A 25,143-nucleotide genomic window follows, 5' to 3' on the forward strand; every position below is an offset into this window, starting at 1 on the left:
AATTGAATTCCAAGGAAAAACATTGTTCTTAATTTGACATGATTGCTGTAACTCAGGGATTATACTAGGCGCTGTGGTAGCGCCTTATTTAAAAATTTAGATAAGTAAGCCATTTTTTATTGTGGGACCAATCCTAGCCTTTATCGCGGGCTTAATCAATAGGAGCAGTTTCACAAACTCCATTTCATTGACTTTCTAACGGTGTCAATTCGTTTGAGTTACAACGGTTGTGTTACATATTCGTCCCCACATGTATTTAGCGATAGTATTCGGATATTACTAGGTTGCATCACTTTTAACAGTGAAACGTTTGACTGTGGGACTTAATTGAACTAACTTGATAAATGATACAATTGGACTCCGAGAAATAACATTTTTCTTAATTTGACGTGATTGCCGTAACTTAGCGATTACATTGGGCGCTGTGGTAGCGCTTCATTTGAAAGTTTAGATAAATAAGTCATTCTTTACTGTGGGACCTATCCTAGCCGTTATCGCGCGCTGAAGAAATAGAGACGGTTTCAAAAACTCATTTCATTGACTTCCTAACGGTGTCAATCCGCTTCAGTTACAACGGTTGCGTCACATATTCGTTCCAACATGTATTTAGCGATATTTTTCTCATATTACTAGGTTGCACCGTTTCAACAGTGCAACGATTGACTCTGGGCATTATTTGAACTGACTTTGGACTGTGACCTTATAAATGTTATAAGTGAGGCAATTGGACTCCAAGAAATAACATTCTTCTGAATTTGACATGATTGTGGGAACTCAACGATTACACTGGGCGCTGTGGTAGCGCTTCATTTTAAAATTTAGATAAATAAGTCATTTTTACTGTGGGACCAATCCTAGCCGTTAGCGCGCGCTGACAATATAGAGACAGTTCATAAACTCCATCTCATTGACTTTTTAACGTCGTCAATCCGTTTGAGTTACAATGGTTGCGTCACATTTTTGAACCAACATGTATTTAGTGATTTTCTTTCGATGTTACTAAGTTGTTGCGCTTTTAACAGTGAAACGATTGACTGTTGGACTTAATTGAACTGACTCCGGACTGTGACCTTATAAATGTGATAAACGAGGCAATTGGTCTCCAAGGAATAACATTCTTCTTAATTTGACATGATTGCTGGAATTCAGCGATTACATTGGGCTCTGTGGTAGCGCTTTATTTAAAAATTTAGATAAATACGTCATTTTTTACTGTGGGACCAATCCTAGCTGCTATCGCGCGCTGAAGAAATAGAGAAAATTTTAGAAACTACATTTCATTGACTTTCTAACGGTGTCAGTCCGTTTAAGTTACAACGGTTGCGTCACATATACGTACCAACATGTATTTCGGGATATTGTTCTGATTTTACTAGGTTGCATCGCTTTTAACAGTGAAGCGATTGACTGTGGGATTAGTTGAACTGATTCTCGACTGTGACCTTATAAATGAAATAAATTAGACAATTGAATTCCAAGGAAAAACATTGTTCTTAATTTGACATGATTGCTGTAACTCAGGGATTATACTAGGCGCTGTGGTAGCGCCTTATTTAAAAATTTAGATAAGTAAGCCATTTTTTATTGTGGGACCAATCCTAGCCTTTATCGCGGGCTTAATCAATAGGAGCAGTTTCACAAACTCCATTTCATTGACTTTCTAACGGTGTCAATTCGTTTGAGTTACAACGGTTGTGTTACATATTCGTCCCCACATGTATTTAGCGATAGTATTCGGATATTACTAGGTTGCATCACTTTTAACAGTGAAACGTTTGACTGTGGGATTAATTGAACTGATTTTGGACTTTGACCTTATAAATGTGATAAATGAGCCAGTTTGGTTACAAGAAGTAACATTCTTCTTAAGTTGACATCATTGCTGGAACTCAGCGATTGCACTGGGCGCTGTGGTAGCGCTTTATATAAAAATTAATATAATTTAGTCATTTTTTACTATGGGACCAATCCCAGCCGTTAGTTCGCGCTAAAGAAATAGAGACAGTTTAAAAAACTAAATTTCACTGACTTTCTAACGGTGTCAATCCGTTTGAGTTACAACGGTTGCGTCACATATTCGCACCAACATGTATTTAGTGATTTTCTTACGACATTACTAAGTTGTATTGCTTTTAACAGTGAAACGATAGACTGTGGGAATTAATTGAAAAGATTCTGGACTGTGACCTTATAAATGTGATAAATGAGCCAAATGGTCTCCAAGGAATAACATTCTTCTTAATTTGACATGATTGCTGGAATTCAGAGATTACATTAGACTCTGTGGTAGCGCTTTATTTAAAAATTTAGATAAATAAGTTTTTTTTAATGTGGGACCAATCCTGACCGTTACGACGCGCTGAAGAAATAGAGACATTCTCAAAAACTAAATTTCATTGACTTCTTGGCGGTATTAATCCGTTTGAGTTACAAAGGTTGCGTCACATATTCGTACCAACATGCATTTAGTGACATTTTTCCGATATTACTAAGTCATTTCACTTTTAACAATGAAATGATCAACTGTGGGACTTAATTGAACTAACATTAGCCTTTGACCTTATAAATGTGATAAGTGAGCCAAACGGACTCCAAGAAATAACATTCTTCTTACTTTGACATGATTGTTGGAATTCAGCGATTACACTGGGCGCTGTGTAAGCGTTTCATTTAAAAATTTAGATAAAAAAGTCAATTGTTACTGTGGGACCAATCCTAGCCGTTATGGCGCGCTGAAGAATTAGAGACAGTTCCAAAAGCTACATTTCAATGACTTTCTAACGGTATCAGTCCGTTTGAGTTACAACGGTTGCGTCACATATTCGTACCAAAATGTATTCAGCGATATTTTTCCGCTATTACCAGGTTGCATCGCTTTTAACAGTGAAACGATTGACTGTGGGACTTAATTGAACTGATTTTGGACTGGGACCTGATGAATGTGAAAGTGAGACAATTCGACTTCAAGAAATAACATTCTTCTTAAATTGACATGATTGCTGAAATTCAGCGATTACACTGGGCGCTGTGGTAGCGCTTCATTTAAAAATTAAAATAAAAAATTCAGATTATACTGTGGGACCAAACCTAGCCGTTAGCCCGCACTGAAGAATTAGAGACACTTTCAAATACTACATTTCACTGACTTTCTAACGGTGTCAGTCCGTTTGCGTTACAACGGTTGGGTCACATATTCGTACCAACATGTATTTAGCGATATTTTTCTGACATTACTAGGTTGCATCGCTTTTACCAGTGAAACGATTGTCTGTGGGACTTAATTGAACTAACTTTGGACTGTGACCTGATAAGTGTGATAAATGATACAATTGGACTCCAAGAAATTACATTCTTCTTAATTTGACGTGATTGCCGGAACTTAGCGATTACATTGGGCGCTGTGGTAGCGCTTCATTTGAAAATTTAGATAAATAAGTCATTCTTTACTGTGGGACCAATCCTAGCCGTTATCGCGCGCTGAAGAAATAGAGACGGTTTCAAAAACTACATTTCATTGACTTCCTAACGGTGTCAATCCGCTTCAGTTTCAACGGTTGCGTCACATATTCGTTCCAACATGTATTTAGCGATATTTTTCTCATATTACTAGGTTGCACCGTTTCAACAGGGCAACGACTGACTCTGGGACTTATTTGAACTGACTTTGGACTGTGACCTTATAAATGTTATAAGTGAGATAATTGGACTCCAAGAAATAACATTCTTCTTAATTTGACATAATTACTGTAACTCAGGGATTATACTAGACGCTGTGGTAGCGCCTTATTTAAAAATTTAGATAAGTAAGCCATTTTTTATTGTGGGAACAATCCTAGCCGTTAGCGCGCGCTGAAGATATAGAGACAGTTTCAAAAACTACATTTCACTGACTTTGTAACGGTGTCAGTCCGTTTGCGTTACAACGGTTGGGTCACAAAAACTTCATGCATATGGCTTTGATATGAACTCTTTGCTGTTTATAAAATCGTACCTAATTGACAGGAATCAGCGAGTGCGTATAAATAACAATTATAGTACATGGAAAAAAATAAAATACGGCGTACCGCAAGGATCAATTTTGGGTCCTTTGCTTTTCAATATATTTTTATGCGACCTTTTCCTTTTTGTCCCATATATGGACATTGTCAACTATGCTGATGATACAACCCCATTTTCAATAGGAAAGAATATCAACGAAGTTATTGAAAAGATTGAATATGCAGCAATTATAGTATTTACTTGGTTTGAAAATAACGGTATGAAAGCCAACCCAGAAAAATCACATTTTTTTACTAACAAAACTGATGTACGATTAAAAGTTTGTGATGAACTTCTAAACAATTCTCAAACTGAGAAACTGCTTGGTATAACCATAGACCACAAACTTTCTTTCGAGGAACATGTTAATCAGCTCTGTAACAAGGCAGGCCAGAAAGTTAGTGCACTTGCAAGGTTATCTTCCTTCATGACATTAGACCAGCGAAAGCTGATTATTAATGCTTTTGTCACTAGTCATTTTTCGTACTGTCCATTAGTATGGATGTTTCACAGTCGTAAATTAAACAATAGGATAAACCATATACATGAAAGAGCACTAAGAATTATCTATCAAGACTATCAATCCTCATTTGAAGAGCTTTTATCAAAAAATGGGAGCGTTACAATTCACCAAACGAACTTACGCATCCTTGTTACTGAGCTGTATAAAGCTAAAACAAAAACAGGTCCAGAAATGTTGAATGAAATTTTTATTTTTCCTGAACCAGTGTATAATTTGAGGAAGGACAAACTTAAGAGTAACAAAATATTTTCAGTGAGATATGGGATCGAAACACTGTCTAATGTTGGGTTAAAGCTTTGGAACTCTTTGCCTAACGAGTATCGGAACGCTGGTACTTTAATTGAGTTTAGAAACAAAATAAGAAACTGGATTCCAAACCATTGTCCTTGCAGAATATGCAAAACTTTTATACCTGAATTAGGTTTTCTTTAGTTTCCCCGTTGTCTTCCTTTGCCAGTTGTGGAGCGGGAACTCAGTTAAACATGTCTTGCGGTGCGACGGTTTAGGTGGGGTGGTATCATATGAGAATATTCTAGCCTTATTATCTGGTTGTATATTATTTTCTCTCGACCCCTGCCTGGGAAGTTTGACTGAGTTCCTGGAACCACCACTACATAGCCTTGACATATTTTTGACATATTATTTATATTATTTAAAATACTTAAAAAAAAATGGTATATACGGTATACCTTATAGATTTTTTATATTCAGTTATTTATTGTTTTTAATGTTTTTAAAGTTGACTTTAATTAGCCTCAGAGCTACATTTTCTTGTAAATTTGTCAACTATAAATAAATTAATAAATAAAAAAAAAATAAAAAAAAAATAAACATATTCGTACCAACATGTATTTAGCGACATTTTTCTGATATTAATAGGTTGCATCGCTTTTAACAGTGAAACGATTGTCTGTGGGACTTAATTGAACTAACTTTGGACTGTGACCTGATAAGTGTGATAAATGATATAATTGGACTCCAAGATATTACATTCTTCTTACTTTGACATGATTATTGGAACTCAGCGATTACACTGGGCGCTGTGGAAGCGTTTCATTTAAAAATTTAGAAAAATAAGTCATTTTTACTGTGGGAACAATCCTAGCCGCTAGCGCGCGCTGAAGATATAGAGACAGTTTCAAAAACTCCATTTCATTGACTTTCTAACGGTGTCAATCCGTTTGAGTTACAACGGTTGCGTCACATTCTCGCACCAACATGTATTTAGTGATTTTCTTACGACATTACTAAGTTGTATTGCTTTTAACAGTGAAACGATAGACTGTGGGAATTAATTCAAAAGATTCTGGACTGTGACCTTATAAATGTGATAAATGAGTCAATTGGTCTCCAAGGAATAACATTCTTCTTAATTTGACATGATTGCTGGAATTTAGCGATTACATTAGACTCTGTGGTGGCGTTCCATTTAAAAATTTAGATAAAAAAGTCAATTCTTCTGTGGGAGCAATCCTAGCCGTTATGGCGCTGAAGAAATAGAGACAGTTTCAAAAGCTACATTTCAAGGACTTTCCAACGGTATCAGTCCATTTGAGTTACAACGGTTGCGTCACATATTCGTACCAACATGTATTTAGCGATATTTTTTCGCTATTACCAGGTTGCATCGCTTTTAACAGTGAAACAATTGACTGTGGGACTTAATTGAACTGATTTTGGACTGGGACCTGATGAATGTGAAAGTGAGACAATTTGACTTCAAGAAATAACATTCTTCTTAAATTGACATGATTGCTGAAATTCAGCGATTACACTGGGCGATGTGGTAGCGCTTCATTTAAAAATTAAGATAAAAAATTCAGCTTATACTGTGGGACCAAACCTAGCCGTTAGCCCCCACTGAAGAAATAGAGACGGTTTCGAAAACTACATTTCATTAATTTTTTGGCGGTATCAATCCGTTTGAGTTACAACGGTTGTGTCACATATTCGTACCAACCTGCATTTAGTGACATTTTTCCGATATTACTAAGTCATTTCACTTTTAACAATGAAATGATCAACTGTGGGAATTAATTGAACTAACATTGGCCTGTGACCTTATAAATGTGATAAGTGAGCCGACTGGACTCCAAGAATTAACATTCTTCTTACTTTGACATGATTGTTGAAACTCAGCGATAACACTGAGCGCTGTGGAAGCGCTTCATTTAAAAATTTAGATAAATAAGTCATTTTTACTGTGGGACCAATCCTAGCCGTTAGTGCGCGCTGAAGATATAGAGACAGTTTTAAAAACTCCATTTCATTGACTTTCTAACGGTGTCAATCCGTTTGAGTTACAACGGTTGCGTCACATACTCGTACCAACATGTATTTAGTGATTTTCTTCCGATATTACTAAGTTGTAGCGCTTTTAACAGTGAAACGATTGACTGTGGGACTTAATTGAACTGACTCTGGACTGTGAGCTTATAAATGTGACAAACGAGCCAATTGGTCTTCAAGAAATAACATTCTTCCTAATTTGACATGATTGCTGGAATTCAGCGATTTTATTAGGCTCTGTGGTAGCGCTTTATTTAAAAATTCAGATAAATAAGTCTTTTTTTACTGTGGGACCAATCCTAGCCGTTAGCGCGCGCTGAAGATATAGAGACAGTTTCAAAAACTCCATTTCATTGACTTTCTAACGGTGTCAATCCGTTTGAGTTACAACGGTTGTGTCACATCTTCGTCCCCACATGTATTTAGCGATAGTATTCGGATATTACTAGGTTGCATCGCTTTTAACAGTGAAACGTTTGACTGTGGGACGTAATTGAACTGATTTTGGTCTTTGACCTTATAAATGTGATGAATGAGCCAGTTTGGCTACAAGAAGTAACATTCTTCTTAACTTGACATCATTGCTGGAACTCAGCGATTGCACTGGGCGCTGTGGTAGCGCTTTATTTAAAAATTAAGATAAATTAGTCATTTTTTACTGTGGGACCAATCCCAGCCGTTAGTTCGCGCTGAAGAAATAGAGACAGTTTCGAAAACTACATTTCATTAATTTTTTGGCGGTATCAATCCGTTTGAGTTACAACGGCTGCGTCACATATTCGTACCAACATGCATTTAGTGACATTTTTCCGATATAACTAAGTCATTTCACTTTTAACAATGAAATGATCAACTGTGGGACTTAATTGAACTAATATTGGCATGTGACTTTATAAATGTGATAAGTGAGCCGCCTGGACTCCAAGAAATAACATTCTTCTTACTTTGACATGATTGTTGAAACTCAGCGATTACACTGAGCGCTGTGGAAGCGTTTCATTTAAAAATTTAGATAAATAAGTCATTTTTACTGTGGGACCAATCCTAGCCGTTAGCGCGCGCTGAAGATATAGAGACAATTTCAAAAACTCCATTTCATTGACTTTCTAACGGTGTCAATCCGTTTGAGTTACAACGGTTGTGTCATATCTTCGTCCCCACATGTATTTAGCGATAGTATTCGGATATTACTAGGTTGCATCGCTTTTAACAGTGAAACGTTTGAGTGTGGGACTTAATTGAACTGATTTTGGACTTTGACCTTATAAATGTGATGAATGAGCCAGTTTGGCTACAAGAAGTAACATTCTTCTTAACTTGACATCATTGCTGGAACTCAGCGATTGCACTGGGCGCTGTGGTAGCGCTTTATTTAAAAATTAAGATAAATTAGTCATTTTTTACTGTGGGACTAATCCCAGCCGTTAGTTCGCGCTGAAGAAATAGAGACAGTTTCGAAAACTACATGTCATTAATTTTTTGGCGGCATCAATCCGTTTGAGTTACAACGGTTGCGTCACATGTTCGTACCAACATTCATTTAGTGACATTTTTCCGATATAACTAAGTCATTTCACTTTTAACAATGAAATGATCAACTGTGGGAATTAATTGAACTAACATTGGCCTGTGACCTTATAAATGTGATAAGTGAGCCGACTGGACTCCAAGAAATAACATTCTTCTTACTTTGACATGATTGTTGAAACTCAGCGATTACACTGAGCGCTGTGGAAGCGTTTCATTTAAAAATTTAGATAAATAAGTCATTTTTACTGTGGGAGCAATCCTAGCCGTTAGCGCGCGCTGAAGATATAGAGACAATTTCAAAAACTCCATTTCATTGACTTTCTAACGGTGTCAATCCGTTTGAGTTACAACGGTTGTGTCATATCTTCGTCCCCACATGTATTTAGCGATAGTATTCGGATATTACTAGGTTGCATCGCTTTTAACAGTGAAACGTTTGACTGTGGGACTTAATTGAACTGATTTTGGATTTTGACCTTATAAATGTGATGAATGAGCCAGTTTGGCTACAAGAAGTAACATTCTTCTTAACTTGACATCATTGCTGGAACTCAGCGATTGCACTGGGCGCTGTGGTAGCGCTTTATTTAAAAATTAAGATAAATTAGTCATTTTTTTACTGTGGGACCAATCCCAGCCGTTAGTTCGCGCTGAAGAAATAGAGACAGTTTCGAAAACTACATGTCATTAATTTTTTGGCGGTGTTAATCCGTTTGAGTTACAACGGTTGCGTCACATATTCGTACCAACACGCATTTAGTGACATTTTTCCGATATAACTAAGTCATTTCACTTTTAACAATGAAATGATCAACTGTGGGACTTAATTGAACTAATATTGGCCTGTGACCTTATAAATGTGATAGGTGAGCCGACTGGACTCCAAGAAATAACATTCTTATTACTTTGACATGATTGTTGGAACTCAGCGATTACACTGGGCGCTGTGGAAGCGTTTCATTCAAAAATTAAGATAAATTAGTCATTTTTTACTGTGGGACCAATCCCAGCCGTTAGTTCGCGCTGAAGAAATAGAGACAGTTTCGAAAACTACATGTCATTAATTTTTTGGCGGCATCAATCCGTTTGAGTTACAACGGTTGCGTCACATGTTCGTACCAACATTCATTTAGTGACATTTTTCCGATATAACTAAGTCATTTCACTTTTAACAATGAAATGATCAACTGTGGGAATTAATTGAACTAATATTGGCATGTGACCTTATAAATGTGATAAGTGAACCGACTGGAATCCAAGAAATAACATTCTTCTTACTTTGACATGATTGATGAAACTCGGCGATTACACTGAGCGCTGTGGAAGCGTTTCATTTAAAAATTTAGATAAATAAGTCATTTTTACTGTGGGACCAATCCTAGCCGTTAGCGCGCGCTGAAGATATAGAGACAATTTCAAAAACTCCATTTCATTGACTTTCTAACGGTGTCAATCCGTTTGAGTTACAACGGTTGTGTCATATCTTCGTCCCCACATGTATTTAGCGATAGTATTCGGATATTACTAGGTTGCATCGCTTTTAACAGTGAAACGTTTGACTGTGGGACTTAATTGAACTGATTTTGGATTTTGACCTTATAAATGTGATGAATGAGCCAGTTTGGCTACAAGAAGTAACATTCTTCTTAACTTGACATCATTGCTGGAACTCAGCGATTGCACTGGGCGCTGTGGTAGCGCTTTATTTAAAAATTAAGATAAATTAGTCATTTTTTACTGTGGGACCAATCCCAGCCGTTAGTTCGCGCTGAAGAAATAGAGACAGTTTCGAAAACTACATGTCATTAATTTTTTGGCGGTGTTAATCCGTTTGAGTTACAACGGTTGCGTCACATATTCGTACCAACATGCATTTAGTGACATTTTTCCGATATAACTAAGTCATTTCACTTTTAACAATGAAATGATCAACTGTGGGACTTAATTGAACTAATATTGGCCTGTGACCTTATAAATGGGATAGGTGAGCCGACTGGACTCCAAGAAATAACATTCTTATTACTTTGACATGATTGTTGGAACTCAGCGATTACACTGGGCGCTGTGGAAGCGTTTCATTCAAAAATTAAGATAAATTAGTCATTTTTTACTGTGGGACCAATCCCAGCCGTTAGTTCGCGCTGAAGAAATAGAGACAGTTTCGAAAACTAATTTTCATTGATTTTTTGGCGGTATCAATCCGTTTGAGTTACAACGGTTGCGTCACATATTCGTTCCAACATGCATTTAGTGACATTTTTCCGATATTACTAAGTCATTTCACTTTTAACTATGAAATGATCAACTGTGGGACTTAATTGAACTAATATTGGTCTGTCACCTTATAAATGTGATAAGTGAGCCGACTGGACTTCAAGAAATAACATTCTTCTTACTTTGACATGATTGCTGGAACTCAGCGATTACACTGGGCGCTGTGGAAGCGTTTCTTTTAAAAATTTAGATAAATAAGTCATTTTTACTGTGGGACCAATCCTACCCGTTAGCGTGCGCTGAAGATATAGAGACAGTTTCAAAAACTCCATTTCATTGACTTTCTAACGGTGTCAATCCGTTTGAGTTACAACGGTTGCGTCACATACTCGTACCAACATGTATTTAGTGATTTTCTTCCGATATTACTAAGTTGTAGCGCTTTTAACAGTAAAACGATTGACTGTGGGACTTAATTGAACTGACTCTGGACTGTGAGCATATAAATGTGATAAACAAACAAATTGGTCTCCAAGAAATAACATTCTTCTTAATTTGACATGATTGCTGGAATTCAGCGATTATATTAGGCTCTGTGGTAGCGCTTTATTTAAAGATTTAGATAAATACGTCATTTTTTACTGTGGGACCAATCCTAGCCGCTATCGCGCGCTGAAGAAATAGAGAAAATTTTAAAAACTATATCTCATTGACTTTCTAACGGTGTCAGTCCGTTTAAGTTACAACGGTTGCGTCACATATATGTACCAACATGTATTTAGCGATATTTTTCTGATTTTACTAGGTTGCATCGCTTTTAGCAGTGAAGCGATTGACTGTGGGACTTAGTTGAACTGATTCTGGATTGTTACCTTATAAATGCAATAAATGAGACAATTGGATTCCAAGGAAAAACATTGTTCTTAATTTGACATGATTGCTGTAACTCAGGGATTATACTAGACGCTGTGGTAGCGCCTTATTAAAAATTTAGATAAGTAAGCCATTTTTTATTGTGGGACCAATCCTAGCCGTTATCGCGGTCTTAATCAATAGGAACACTTTAAAAAACTACATTTCATTGACTTTCTAACGGTATCAATACGTATGACCTACAACGCTTGCGTCACAAATTCGTACCAACATGTATTTAGCAATATTTTTCTGATATTACTAGGTTGCATCACTTTTAACAGTGAAACGATTGACTCCGGGACTTAATTGAACTGATTCTGGACTGTGACGTTTTAAATGTGATAAATGAGCCAATTGGACTCCAAGGAATAACATTCTTTTGAATTTGACATGATTTCCGAAACTCAGCGATTACACTGGGCGCTGTGGCAGCGCTTCATTCAAAACTGTAGATAAATAAGTCATTTTTTACTGTAGGACCAATCCTAGCCGTTATCGTGGGATTAATCAATAGGAACAGTTTCACAAACTCCATTTCATTGACTCTCTAGCGGTATAATTCCGTTTGAGTTACAACGGTTGCGTCACATATTCCTACCAACATGTATTTAGCGATTATTTTCTGATATTACTAGGTTGCATTGCTTTTAACAGTGAAACAATTGAATGAGGGACTTAATTGAGCTGATTTTGGACTGTGAACTGATAAATTTTATAAGTGAGACAATTGTACTCCTAGAAATAAAATTCTTCTTAATTTGACATAATTTCCGGAGCTCGGCGATTACACTGGGCGCTATGGCAGCGCTTCAATTAAAACTGTAGATAAATAAGTCATATTTTATTGTGGGACCAATCCTAGCCGTTATCGCGCGCTGAAGAAATAGAGACAGATTCAAAAACTACATTTCAATGACTTTCTAACGCCATCAGTCCGTTTGAGTTACAACGGTTGCGTCACATATTCGTACCAACATGTATTTAGCGATATTTTTCCGCTATTACTAGGTTGCATCGCTTTTAAATGTGAAACGATTGACTGTGGGACTTAAATGCACTAACTTTGGACTGTGACCTGATAAATGTGATAAATGAGACAATTGGACTCCAAGAAATAACATTCTTCTTAATTTGACATGATTGCCGGAAATCAGCGATTACACTATGCGCTGTGGTAGCGCTTAATTTAAAAATTTAGATGAATAAGTCATTCTTTACTGTGGGACCAATACTAGCCGTTATCGCGTGCTGAAGAAAGACCGACAGTTTCAAAAAGTACATCTCAGTGACTTTCTAACGGTGTCAGTCCGTTTGAGTTACAACAGTTGAGTCACATATTCGTACCAACCTGCATTTAGCGATAGTATTCGGATATTACTAGGTTGCATCGCTTTTAACAGTGAAAGGTTTGACTGTGGGACTTAATTGAGCTGATTTTGGACTTTGACCTTATAAATGTGATGAACGAGCCAGTTTGGCTACAAGAAGTAACATTCTTCTTAACTTGACATCATTGCTGGAACTCAGCGATTGCACTGGGCGCTGTGGTAGCGCTTTATTTAAAAATTAAGATAAATTAGTCATTTTTTACTGTGGGACCAATCCCAGCCGTTAGTTCGCGCTGAAGAAATAGAGACAGTTTCGAAAACTACATTTCATTAATTTTTTGGCGGTATCAATCCGTTTGAGTTACAACGGTTGCGTCACATATTCGTACCAACATGCATTTAGTGACATTTTTCCGATATAACTAAGTCATTTCACTTTTAACAATGAAATGATCAACTGTGGGACTTAATTGAACTAATATTGGCATGTGACCTTATAAATGTGATAGGTGAACCGACTGGAATCCAAGAAATAACATTCTTCTTACTTTGACATGATTGATGAAACTCAGCGATTACACTGAGCGCTGTGTAAACGTTTCATTTAAAAATTTAGATAAATAAGTCATTTTTACTGTGGGACCAATCCTAGCCGTTAGCGCGCGCTGAAGATATAGAGACAATTTCAAAAACTCCATTTCATTGACTTTCTAACGGTGTCAATCCGTTTGAGTTACAACGGTTGTGTCACATCTTCGTCCCCACATGTATTTAGCGATAGCATTCGGATATTACTAGGTTGTAGCGCTTTTAACAGTAAAACGATTGACTGTGGGACTTAATTGAACTGACTCTGGACTGTGAGCATATAAATGTGATAAACAAACAAATTGGTCTCCAAGAAATAACATTCTTCCTAATTTGACATGATTGCTGGAATTCAGCGATTATATTAGGCTCTGTGGTAGCGCTTTATTTAAAAATTTAGATAAATACGTCATTTTTTACTGTGGGACCAATCCTAGCCGCTATCGCGCGCTGAAGAAATAGAGAAAATTTTAAAAACTATATCTCATTGACTTTCTAACGGTGTCAGTCCGTTTAAGTTACAACAGTTGCGTCACATATACGTACCAACATGTATTTAGCGATATTTTTCTGATTTTACTAGGTTGCATCGCTTTTAGCAGTGAAGCGATTGACTGTGGGACTTAGCTGAACTGATTCTGGATTGTTACCTTATAAATGCAATAAATGAGACAATTGGATTCCAAGGAAAAACATTGTTCTTAATTTGACATGATTGCTGTAACTCAGGGATTATACTAGACGCTGTGGTAGCGCATTATTAAAAATTTAGATAAGTAAGCCATTTTTTATTGTGGGACCAATCCTAGCCGTTATCGCGGGCTTAATCAATAGGAACAGTTTAAAAAACTACATTTCATTGACTTTCTAACGGTATCAATACGTATGACCTACAACGCTTGCGTCACAAATTCGTACCAACATGTATTTAGCAATATTTTTCTGATATTACTAGGTTGCATCACTTTTAACACTGAAACGATTGACTCCGGGACTTAATTGAACTGATTCTGGACTGTGACGTTTTAAATGTGATAAATGAGCCAATTGGACTCCAAGGAATTACATTCTTTTGAATTTGACATGATTTCCGAAACTCAGCGATTACACTGGGCGCTGTGGCAGCGCTTCATTTAAAACTGTAGATAAATAAGTCATTTTTTACTGTAGGACCAATCCTAGCCGTTATCGTGGGATTAATCAATAGGAACAGTTTCACAAACTCCATTTCATTGACTCTCTAGCGGTATAATTCCGTTTGAGTTACAACGGTTGCGTCACATATTCCTACCAACATGTATTTAACGATTATTTTCTGATATTACTAGGTTGCATTGCTTTTAACAGTGAAACAATTGAATGAGGGACTTAATTGAGCTGATTTTGGACTGTGAACTTATAAATTTTATAAGTGAGACAATTGTACTCCTAGAAATAAAATTCTTCTTAATTTGACATAATTTCCGGAACTCGGCGATTACACTGGGCGCTATGGCAGCGCTTCATTTAAAACTGTAGATAAATAAGTCATATTTTATTGTGGGACCAATCCTAGCCGTTATCGCGCGCTGAAGAAATAGAGACAGTTTCAAAAACTACATTTCAATGACTTTCTAACGCCATCAGTCCGTTTGAGTTACAACGGTTGCGTCACATATTCGTACCAACATGTATTTAGCGATATTTTTCCGCTATTACTAGGTTGCATCGCTTTTAAATGTGAAACGATTGACTGTGGGACTTAAATGCACTAACTTTGGACTGTGACCTGATAAATGTGATAAATGAGACAATTGGACTCCAAGAAAAAACATTCTTCTTAATTTGACATGATTGCCGGAAATCAGCGATTACACTGGGCGCTGTGGTAGCGCTTAATTTAAAAATTTAGATGAATAAGTCATTCTTTACTGTGGGACCAATACTAGCCGTTATCGCGTGCTGAAGAAAGACCGACAGTTTCAAAAAGTACATCTCAGTGACTTTCTAACGGTGTCAGTCCGTTTGAGTTACAACAGTTGAGTCACATATTCGTACCAACCTGCATTTAGCGATAGTATTCGGATATTACTAGGTTGCATCGCTTTTAACAGTGAAAGGTTTGACTGTGGGACTTAATTGAGCTGATTTTGGACTTTGACCTTATAAATGTGATGAACGAGCCAGTTTGGCTACAAGAAGTAACATTCTTCTTAACTTGACATCATTGCTGGAACTCAGCGATTGCACTGGGCGCTGTGGTAGCGCTTTATTTAAAAATTAAGATAAATTAGTCATTTTTTACTGTGGGACCAATCCCAGCCGTTAGTTCGCGCTGAAGAAATAGAGACAGTTTCGAAAACTACATTTCATTAATTTTTTGGCGGTATCAATCCGTTTGAGTTACAACGGTTGCGTCACATATTCGTACCAACATGCATTTAGTGACATTTTTCCGATATAACTAAGTCATTTCACTTTTAACAATGAAATGATCAACTGTGGGACTTAATTGAACTAATATTGGCATGTGACCTTATAAATGTGATAGGTGAACCGACTGGAATCCAAGAAATAACATTCTTCTTACTTTGACATGATTGATGAAACTCAGCGATTACACTGAGCGCTGTGTAAACGTTTCATTTAAAAATTTAGATAAATAAGTCATTTTTACTGTGGGACCAATCCTAGCCGTTAGCGCGCGCTGAAGATATAGAGACAATTTCAAAAACTCCATTTCATTGACTTTCTAACGGTGTCAATCCGTTTGAGTTACAACGGTTGTGTCACATCTTCGTCCCCACATGTATTTAGCGATAGCATTCGGATATTACTAGGTTGCATCGCTTTTAACAGTGAAACGTTTGACTGTGGGACTTAATTGAACTGATTTTGGACTTTGACCTTATAAATGTGATGAACGAGCCAGTTTGGCTACAAGAAGTAACATTCTTCTTAACTTGACATCATTGCTGGAACTCAGCGATTGCACTGGGCGCTGTGGTAGCGCTTTTTTTAAAAATTAAGATAAATTAGTCATTTTTTACTGTGGGACCAATCCCAGCCGTTAGTTCGCGCTGAAGAAATAGAGACAGTTTCCAAAACTACATGTCATTAATTTTTTGGCGGTATCAATCCGTTTGAGTTACAACGGTTGCGTCACATATTCGTACCAACATGCATTTAGTGACATTTTTCCGATATAACTAAGTCATTTCACTTTTAACAATGAAATGATTAACTGTGGGACTTAATTGAACTAATATTGGCCTGTGACCTTATAAATGTGATAGGTGAGCCGACTGGACTCCAAGAAATAACATTCTTATTACTTTGACATGATTGCTGGAACTCAGCGATTACACTGGGCGCTGTGGAAGCGTTTCATTCAAAAATTAACATAAATTAGTCATTTTTTACTGTGGGACCAATCCCAGCCGTTAGTTCGCGCTGAAGAAATAGAGACAGTTTCGAAAACTAATTTTCATTGATTTTTTGGCGGTATCAATCCGTTTGAGTTACAACCGTTGCGTCACATATTCGTTCCAACATGCATTTAGTGACATTTTTCCGATATTACTAAGTCATTTCACTTTTAACAATGAAATGATCAACTGTGGGACTTAATTGAACTAATATTGGTCTGTCACCTTATAAATGTGATAAGTGAGCCGACTGGACTCCAAGAAATAACATTCTTCTTACTTTGACATGATTGCTGGAACTCAGCAATTACACTGGGCGCTGTGGAAGCGTTTCATTTAAAAATTTAGATAAATAAGTCATTTTTACTGTGGGACCAATCCTACCCGTTAGCGTGCGCTGAAGATATAGAGACAGTTTCAAAAACTCCATTTCATTGACTTTCTAACGGTGTCAATCCCTTTGAGTTACAACGGTTGCGTCACATACTCGTACCAACATGTATTTAGAGATTTTCTTCCGATATTACTAAGTTGTAGCGCTTTTAACAGTAAAACGATTGACTGTGGGACTTAATTGAACTGACTCTGGACTGTGAGCTTATAAATGTGATAAACAAACCAATTGGTCTCCAAGAAATAACATTCTTCTTAATTTGACATGATTGCTGGAATTCAGCGATTATATTAGGCTCTGTGGTAGCGCTTTATTTAAAAAATTAGATAAATACGTCATTTTTTACTGTGGGACCAATCCTAGCCGCTATCGCGCGCTGAAGAAATAGAGAAAATTTTAAAAACTACATCTCATTGACTTTCTAACGGTGTCAGTCCGTTTAAGTTACAACGGTTGTGTCACATATACGTACCAACATGTATTTAGCGATATTTTTCTGATTTTACTAGGTTGCATCGCTTTTAGCAGTGAAGCGATTGACTGTGGGACTTAGTTGAACTGATTCTGGACTGTTACCTTATAAATGCAATAAATGAGACAAATGGATTCCAAGGAAAAATATTGTTCTTAATTTGACATGATTGCTGTAACTCAGGGATTATACTAGACGCTGTGGTAGCGCATTATTTAAAAATTTAGATAAGTAAGCCATTTTTTATTGTGGGACCAATCCTAGCCGTTATCACGGGCTTAATCAATAGGAACAGTTTAAAAAACTACATTTCATTGACTTTCTAACGGTATCAATACGTATGACCTACAACGCTTGCGTCACAAATTCGTACCAACATGTATTTAGCAATATTTTTCTGATATTACTAGGTTGCATCACTTTTAACAGTGAAACGATTGACTCCGGGACTTAATTGAACTGATTCTGGACTGTGACGTTTTAAATGTGATAAATGAGCCAATTGGACACCAAGGAATAACATTCTTTTGAACTTGACATGATTTCCGAAACTCAGCGATTACACTAGGCGCTGTGGCAGCGCTTCATTTAAAACTGTAGATAAATAAGTCACTTTTTACTGTAGGACCAATCCTAGCCGTTATCGTGGGATTAATCAATAGGAACAGTTTCACAAACTCCATTTCATTGACTCTCTAGCGGTATAATTCCGTTTGAGTTACAACGGTTGCGTCACATATTCGTACCAACATGTATTTAGCGATATTTTTCCGCTATTACTAGGTTGCATCGCTTTTGACTGTGAAACGATTGACTGTGGGACTTAAATGCACTAACTTTGGACTGTGACCTGATAAATGTGATAAATGAGACAATTGGACTCCAAGAAATAACATTCTTCTTAATTGGACATGATTGCCGGAACTCAGCGATTACACTGGGCGCTGTGGTAGCGCTTAATTTAAAAATTTAGATGAATAAGTCATTCTTTACTGTGGGACCAATACTAGCCGTTATCGCGTGCTGAAGAAAGACCGACAGTTTCAAAAAGTACATCTCAGTGACTTTCTAACGGTGTCAGTCCGTTTGAGTTACAACAGTTGAGTCACATATTCGTACCAACCTGCATTTAGCGATAGTATTCGGATATTACTAGGTTGCATCGCTTTTAACAGTGAAACGTTTGACTGTGGGACTTAATTGAGCTGATTTTGGACTTTGACCTTATAAATGTGATGAACGAGCCAGTTTGGCTACAAGAAGTAACATTCTTCTTAACTTGACATCATTGCTGGAACTCAGCGATTGCACTGGGCGCTGTGGTAGCGCTTTATTTAAAAATTAAGATAAATTAGTCATTTTTTACTGTGGGACCAATCCCAGCCGTTAGTTCGCGCTGAAGAAATAGAGACAGTTTCGAAAACTACATTTCATTAATTTTTTGGCGGTATCAATCCGTTTGATTTACAACGGTTGCGTCACATATTCCTACCAACATGCATTTAGTGACATTTTTCCGATATAACTAAGTCATTTCACTTTTAAAAATGAAATGATCAACTGTGGGACTTAATTGAACTAATATTGGCATGTGACCTTATAAATGTGATAAGTGAACCGACTGGAATCCAAGAAATAACATTCTTCTTACTTTGACATGATTGATGAAACTCGGCGATTACACTGAGCGCTGTGGAAGCGTTTCATTTAAAAATTTAGATAAATAAGTCATTTTTACTGTGGGACCAATCCTAGCCGTTAGCGCGCGCTGAAGATATAGAGACAATTTCAAAAACTCCATTTCATTGACTTTCTAACGGTGTCAATCCGTTTGAGTTACAACGGTTGCGTCACATACTCGTACCAACATGTATTTAGTGATTTTCTTCCGATATTACTAAGTTGTAGCGCTTTTAACAGTAAAACGATTGACTGTGGGATTTAATTGAACTGACTCTGGACTGTGAGCTTATAAATGTGATAAACAAACCAATTGGTCTCCAAGAAATAACATTCTTCTTAATTTGACATGATTGCTGGAATTCAGCGATTATATTAGGCTCTGTGGTAGCGCTTTATTTAAAAAATTAGATAAATACGTCATTTTTTACTGTGGGACCAATCCTAGCCGCTATCGCGCGCTGAAGAAATAGAGAAAATTTTAAAAACTACATCTCATTGACTTTCTAACGGTGTCAGTCCGTTTAAGTTACAACGGTTGTGTCACATATACGTACCAACATGTATTTAGCGATATTTTTCTGATTTTACTAGGTTGCATCGCTTTTAGCAGTGAAGCGATTGACTGTGGGACTTAGTTGAACTGATTCTGGACTGTTACCTTATAAATGCAATAAATGAGACAAATGGATTCCAAGGAAAAACATTGTTCTTAATTTGACATGATTGCTGTAACTCAGGGATTATACTAGCCGCTGTGGTAGCGCCTTATTTAAAAATTTAGATAAGTAAGCCATTTTTTATTGTGGGACCAATCCTAGCCGTTATCGCGGGCTTAATCAATAGGAACAGTTTAAAAAACTACATTAGAGATAGGAAAATGCCGATCCTAGGACAGCGATTAATATATGTTGTACCATTCCACGTCAAATTATAGGCCATCCACGTCAAATCAACGATAGAAGAGTCTATAAAATCCGTTAGCACCTACGAATGTCCGGATCCGCCCCAACCCCCCAACCCCCGCCGTGTCCCCTCCCCATGGGTCCCTCCCCACCCTCATCTGTCGTGCCTTATAATTTATAGTGTTATGTGTGTCTATAATGTCCTCTTGCCAGTGTGGTAATACCATCTTCCGAAATTATGCGTTTATCATCATCCGCATTGAGCGCCAGTTTATTTGTTTTTATTGTGTGAACATCATGCTTAATAGATCTAAAGGTCATTTGGGTTCTGTAAATGTTCTCACCCTCAAACAGACATCTCTTATAATCGGCAAAACCTATGGTCTCCCTCACCACGCATTTCTTCACCCCCTTACATCTCTTACCCTCCCTACCACATAGCTGTTTGTATGCGTATGTCTTAGCTCTTAGGGCGATGAACTCAGTCATCACCTTACCACCCAACTCGTCCTTCATCAGCCCAATGATCTTTTTATTCAAACCTAATGGTAGAGGTCTACCATCTTCCTTATCATACCCAGATGTGTCAAATCTCGCAGACACATCGTTCGCGATATCTTTGTAAAAGTCGTCTGTTTTTATGTGGTAAACGAATGAATCCGTATCCATGTAGCAAAGCTTCACATCATCACCATATTTCGGTCTCATGTAATCATGGTGGAACTCATACATAACCATCTTGGATAGATGGAGGATCGTGGGGCCGAGGTAGATAGGTTTGTTCATTTTGATCTTGATCTTGGACATCTCTATCCCCATCAGTGTTTCCGAGAAACGGATTGCACCCCTGAAATTTGGCTTCATCACCATTTTCTCATAATTCTTTTTGTTGGTGGCCAAACGTATATCCTTCTGTCTTCGCTGATTCTCCATTGTCTTACCAAAGACAGAATTGTTCATCAGCTTGAAGAAATCCTTTTCAAAGTCATTCTTTGACTCCGTGCGCAGCTGTGTATTGAAGTCGATGTAAGGTTTCAACCATGCGCTCTGATCAAACCTCAGTACCCTATGAACCTTATTCAGAACAAGACCGTGATTCAAAGCTTGAGCAAGCGCACGGATATGAATCACATAGTTCCTCTTGTCCGAAAGACACGGTGTCAGCTTCCCGACACCATTGATAACCTTCCTCTCGGGCATGAAAGGAAGATCGTTATGTGTGTCATGAAGATTATGTGGATATCTAACATCAACCTCAAGCATGTACCCCTTTTCACCGTTTTCCACAGCCAACTCTGAAATGAGTTCGGGTGTAAATTTACCGGAATCATCCCACTCAAACCCCCCGGTGGGCATCTTCTGTATCATAGCCCATCCATACAGATTGTTAGCATCAAGATACTGTAGATAGGTTGTATCTTCTGAAGTATTATACATATCGCCCATATATGGATTATTTGCCTTCGCGTGTCTGTGAACGGCCTGACAGAGACAGCCCCTAATACCCATCTCCACAAACAGTAACATATCCATATCTGACAACAAATCCAGCTCAACATCTGTCTTTTTCAGGCATGCCTGCCAAGCTAATCCGGGGGCCGTGTAAAAATGAGCGGGATCTAGTTTATAGTTTCTCAAACATGTCTCTCTGAATGTCTCAAACACATCACTCAGAAGCAGAACATCCGTCTTGAGATAGATATCATGATAAACGCCCATATTTTCAACTTTCATGTCCTTCCACACCTTCTGGGCATGCGCATAATCGGCATCGCTGATACCATTCATGTTCAGCTTGCTGTAGAAATCATCCTTTGACGGGAGCTCAGTTTCATTAAACCTATCGAATGAGTTAACATACTCATATGGGTATACACCCTTCCTTCTCATTATGTTGAATTCGTCACCATTGAAGAATTTTCGAAGGTTTTTGCATTGATCATCTGATAGGTTGTCAGCCAGGGAGCTTAGGCTGCTTGACATAAATCTAAATGAGTCTATGAATCTCAGTTGTATCTTTTTGTCTTTGGTCTCACCATTTTTGTCGGTGTATTCACCAACCTTAACATCGGTCGAGAAAGAGATATATTTCTCTTTATTTTCAGCGATTACACTCATACCACCTTCTCCATACTTCTTCGCAAGCTCTTTGATAAATAGATGTGAATCATATCCGCTCAGATTATGGAAGACAACCGGAATATAATTAGGCACCTTGTAACGGAGATTACATTCCATGTGTGCCGATCCACGAAACTTGCCAGTAAAATGACAGTGATCCCTAACCTTGATGTCATAATCACCAAATTCTCTCATACAGATGTGGCAGTCGGTGGAATTTTCATATCCATCAAGTTCTTCATCGGTTAGATCCTGCATACCAAGTTGTGGAAACATGTTGTATAACCTTTTCGCCTCGGAAACCACATGATCCACAAAGCGCGGAACACAGTCATCACCACGGTAAAGCTTCAGAGGGTTCAAAACTTCGCCATGAGCATATTTACTATAACAACAGAATCCGGTGGGGATATGTTTACCAACTTTCTCGGTGGACGATCCACACTCTATCTCTTCAGGTTTTGTAAAAGCTTCGAAATCGGCATACATGATGAATGGGGCTTTGAGCTGGTACTGACCGTGGGTGAAGGTTAAGGTGCTACCCTCCCTAGGGAGTTGAATATTAACGGCATCGTTATTCTTACAATACTCAAAGTGCTCATCCCTTTTCCGTTCGCTTGGAAAACCAGAGAGACAATTCAAGCAATAATGCTCTTTATGTTCATGCTTTGAGTTGGCCTTGCTCAGGACACCGCTCAGGTTCTTAACAGCGATATAATGCCTCTTATCCCCTTCGCACAGTAAAAACAAAACAATCGTCTCATCCCGGTCAAGATGCTTCGACTTTCGACACATATAGACACCCTCTTTGTCATCTTTTGTCAAAACATGCACGGCGATATCAGGGTTCCTTCTCTCAAACAAATCTATTTTATTTAGCGCCATTGGGAAAGATAGACAATCCCAATTGCACTTGTCTTCAAACTTCTTAAGGTTTGAGATTCGTTCGGGATGATTATCAATCTTATCATGATATAAGGCACCTAAAACGGCCCATTTGAAGCATTCATCATCTTCATTTTTGGGATTGATCACGGAGAACTTACCACTGAAATTCTTGGGTAGTGGCAAGTAAGAACTACCTCTAGTTAATTTTAGTTTGTGAAAGTCCACATGCATATGTAGGATTTTATCGATTGTGAATCCGCTGGCGGGAAGCGCAGGGTTTTCAATCTGCTCGATTATCTTATTACACATCCGATCGAAAACATTAGAAATGTCATCGTTGGAATGTAATACCTCCATATAGCTATTGAACGCTTTGTCAACATATACACGTGGGGCATCGGTCGAGCCGGTGTCCTCCTTTACCCATTTCACCCACAGTGTAGCCTGAGTCTTCAGCGACTTCTTCTGCCTGAGCACTTCCTTCATCAACCTCTTAACGATAGGCTTAAGCTGTTTGAGAAAGACCTTGACATTCCTCTTCTTACCATCCGAGTTTATCTTGAAACGTTTGTATGAACGGTCAAACGCCTCCTCAATGGGAGTATAGGGGTTTTCCTCTTTCACCTCTTTCACCTCTTCCTCTCCACTGCCCTTTTTATACAAACCCATGATCTTATCCTTCATGGTTTTGAAAGCTTTTGTTGTTTTATCCTTAATAGCCTTAGGTACATGTTTCGTCAACCAGTCTCTCCATTCAATCAACTTGCTTTTCAATATAGGTCTGGTTTTAGCCATTTCTTCCTGCTCAAAAATATCCATGTCAGAGCCAGATCTAAATGGTCTAGGTCTCGGTCTCGGTGTTGGTATGGGTACAGATCCATCGGATCCTAGAAAACTCCCCAGAGATTTGATTGATGTAGGCGGTACATGTATGGCGGGTCTAGATGTTGGTAAAGGGCTGTAGAGTCTAGGCGGTCCGGTGTATCTAGGTGCCGATATCGGTCTCGACACCGGTCTAGGTGCCGGTCTCGGTCTCGGTCTCGGTCTAGGTCTCGACACCGGTACGGGTCTCGAGGGTCTCGGCATGGGTACCGGTCTAACCGGTGCTGAAACGGTAGTTGGTCCCAATAATTCGATAATCTCGGCCTTTCTGAGCTTTGCGTAGCCATGTAGGCCGCGTTCCTTAGCGAGTTTTCTTAATTCAGCAAAGGTATTTCTCGAAGTCATGCTTGCGTATGATATACGAATACAGAATCTTTAACCCTTTTTTAAAAAAAATCGTAAACCGTGTTGGAGGGTCATGAGTGTCCTAGTTTGTGGTTGCCACACCGTGCTAAAATTGTAGTAAAACACGCTAAAACACACAGAGTGCCGATCCACCGTGGGTGAGTATCCATCGACACCACGGGATTTTTTGTTACCCGCCCGAGTAACAAAGGCCAGGAATTCGCGGAGATATCCATGGCGTGCTAATCGCCAACCTCAAATACGATCTATAAAATCGGGTTAAAGATTCTGTATTCGTATATCATATCCAACCATGTCTTCACCGATCGTACGCGCCCTCACCTACAGCAGAGAATATATTGATGACTTTAGTCTTTTCACGCTCCCTGATTTAAGAGCCAGAGCGAGGTACCTTGGCCTACATGGATACTCGCGGCTCAGAAGGGCTGAGCTTATCAGATTATTATTATCGATTGATCTATCGCATTATTCCCGCCGGATAGCAATCGAGAGTGTTCCGACACCTAGACCGACACCACCCACCTACAGTAGAGAATATATTGATGACTTTAGTCTTTTCACGGTCCGTGATTTACGAAACCGAGCGGGTTTCCTCGGCGCATC

The 25,143-nt window shown here is 38.2% G+C and overlaps 1 protein-coding gene across 1 annotated transcript; it reads right to left on the reverse strand.

The window, feature by feature from the left end:
* Positions 1-23,668: 23,668 nt before the first annotated feature.
* LOC130648643 (uncharacterized) lies at positions 23,669-24,519 on the reverse strand. The gene is made up of 2 exons (XM_057454699.1): positions 24,060-24,519; positions 23,669-23,784 (listed from the first exon to the last, which is right to left on the reverse strand). Exons 1-2 carry the CDS (start codon positions 24,517-24,519, stop codon positions 23,669-23,671), a joined length of 576 nt encoding a protein of 191 aa, XP_057310682.1.
* Positions 24,520-25,143: the final 624 nt, after the last annotated feature.

The sequence above is a fragment of the Hydractinia symbiolongicarpus genome, chromosome 7, assembly GCF_029227915.1.
Source record: "Hydractinia symbiolongicarpus strain clone_291-10 chromosome 7, HSymV2.1, whole genome shotgun sequence".
Classification (NCBI taxonomy): Eukaryota; Metazoa; Cnidaria; class Hydrozoa; order Anthoathecata; family Hydractiniidae; genus Hydractinia; species Hydractinia symbiolongicarpus.

What these genes read in the sequence shown, in the direction of transcription:
- LOC130648643 (XM_057454699.1), bottom strand. Translation starts at nt 24,519, where the DNA reads ATGACTTCGAGAAATACCTTTGCTGAATTAAGAAAACTCGCTAAGGAA. An exon ending in AACCAGACCTATATTGAAAA is followed by an intron (nt 23,785 to 24,059) that starts GCAAGTTGATTG and finishes CCTATCGTTAAG; the next exon opens with AGGTTGATGAAGGAAGTGCT.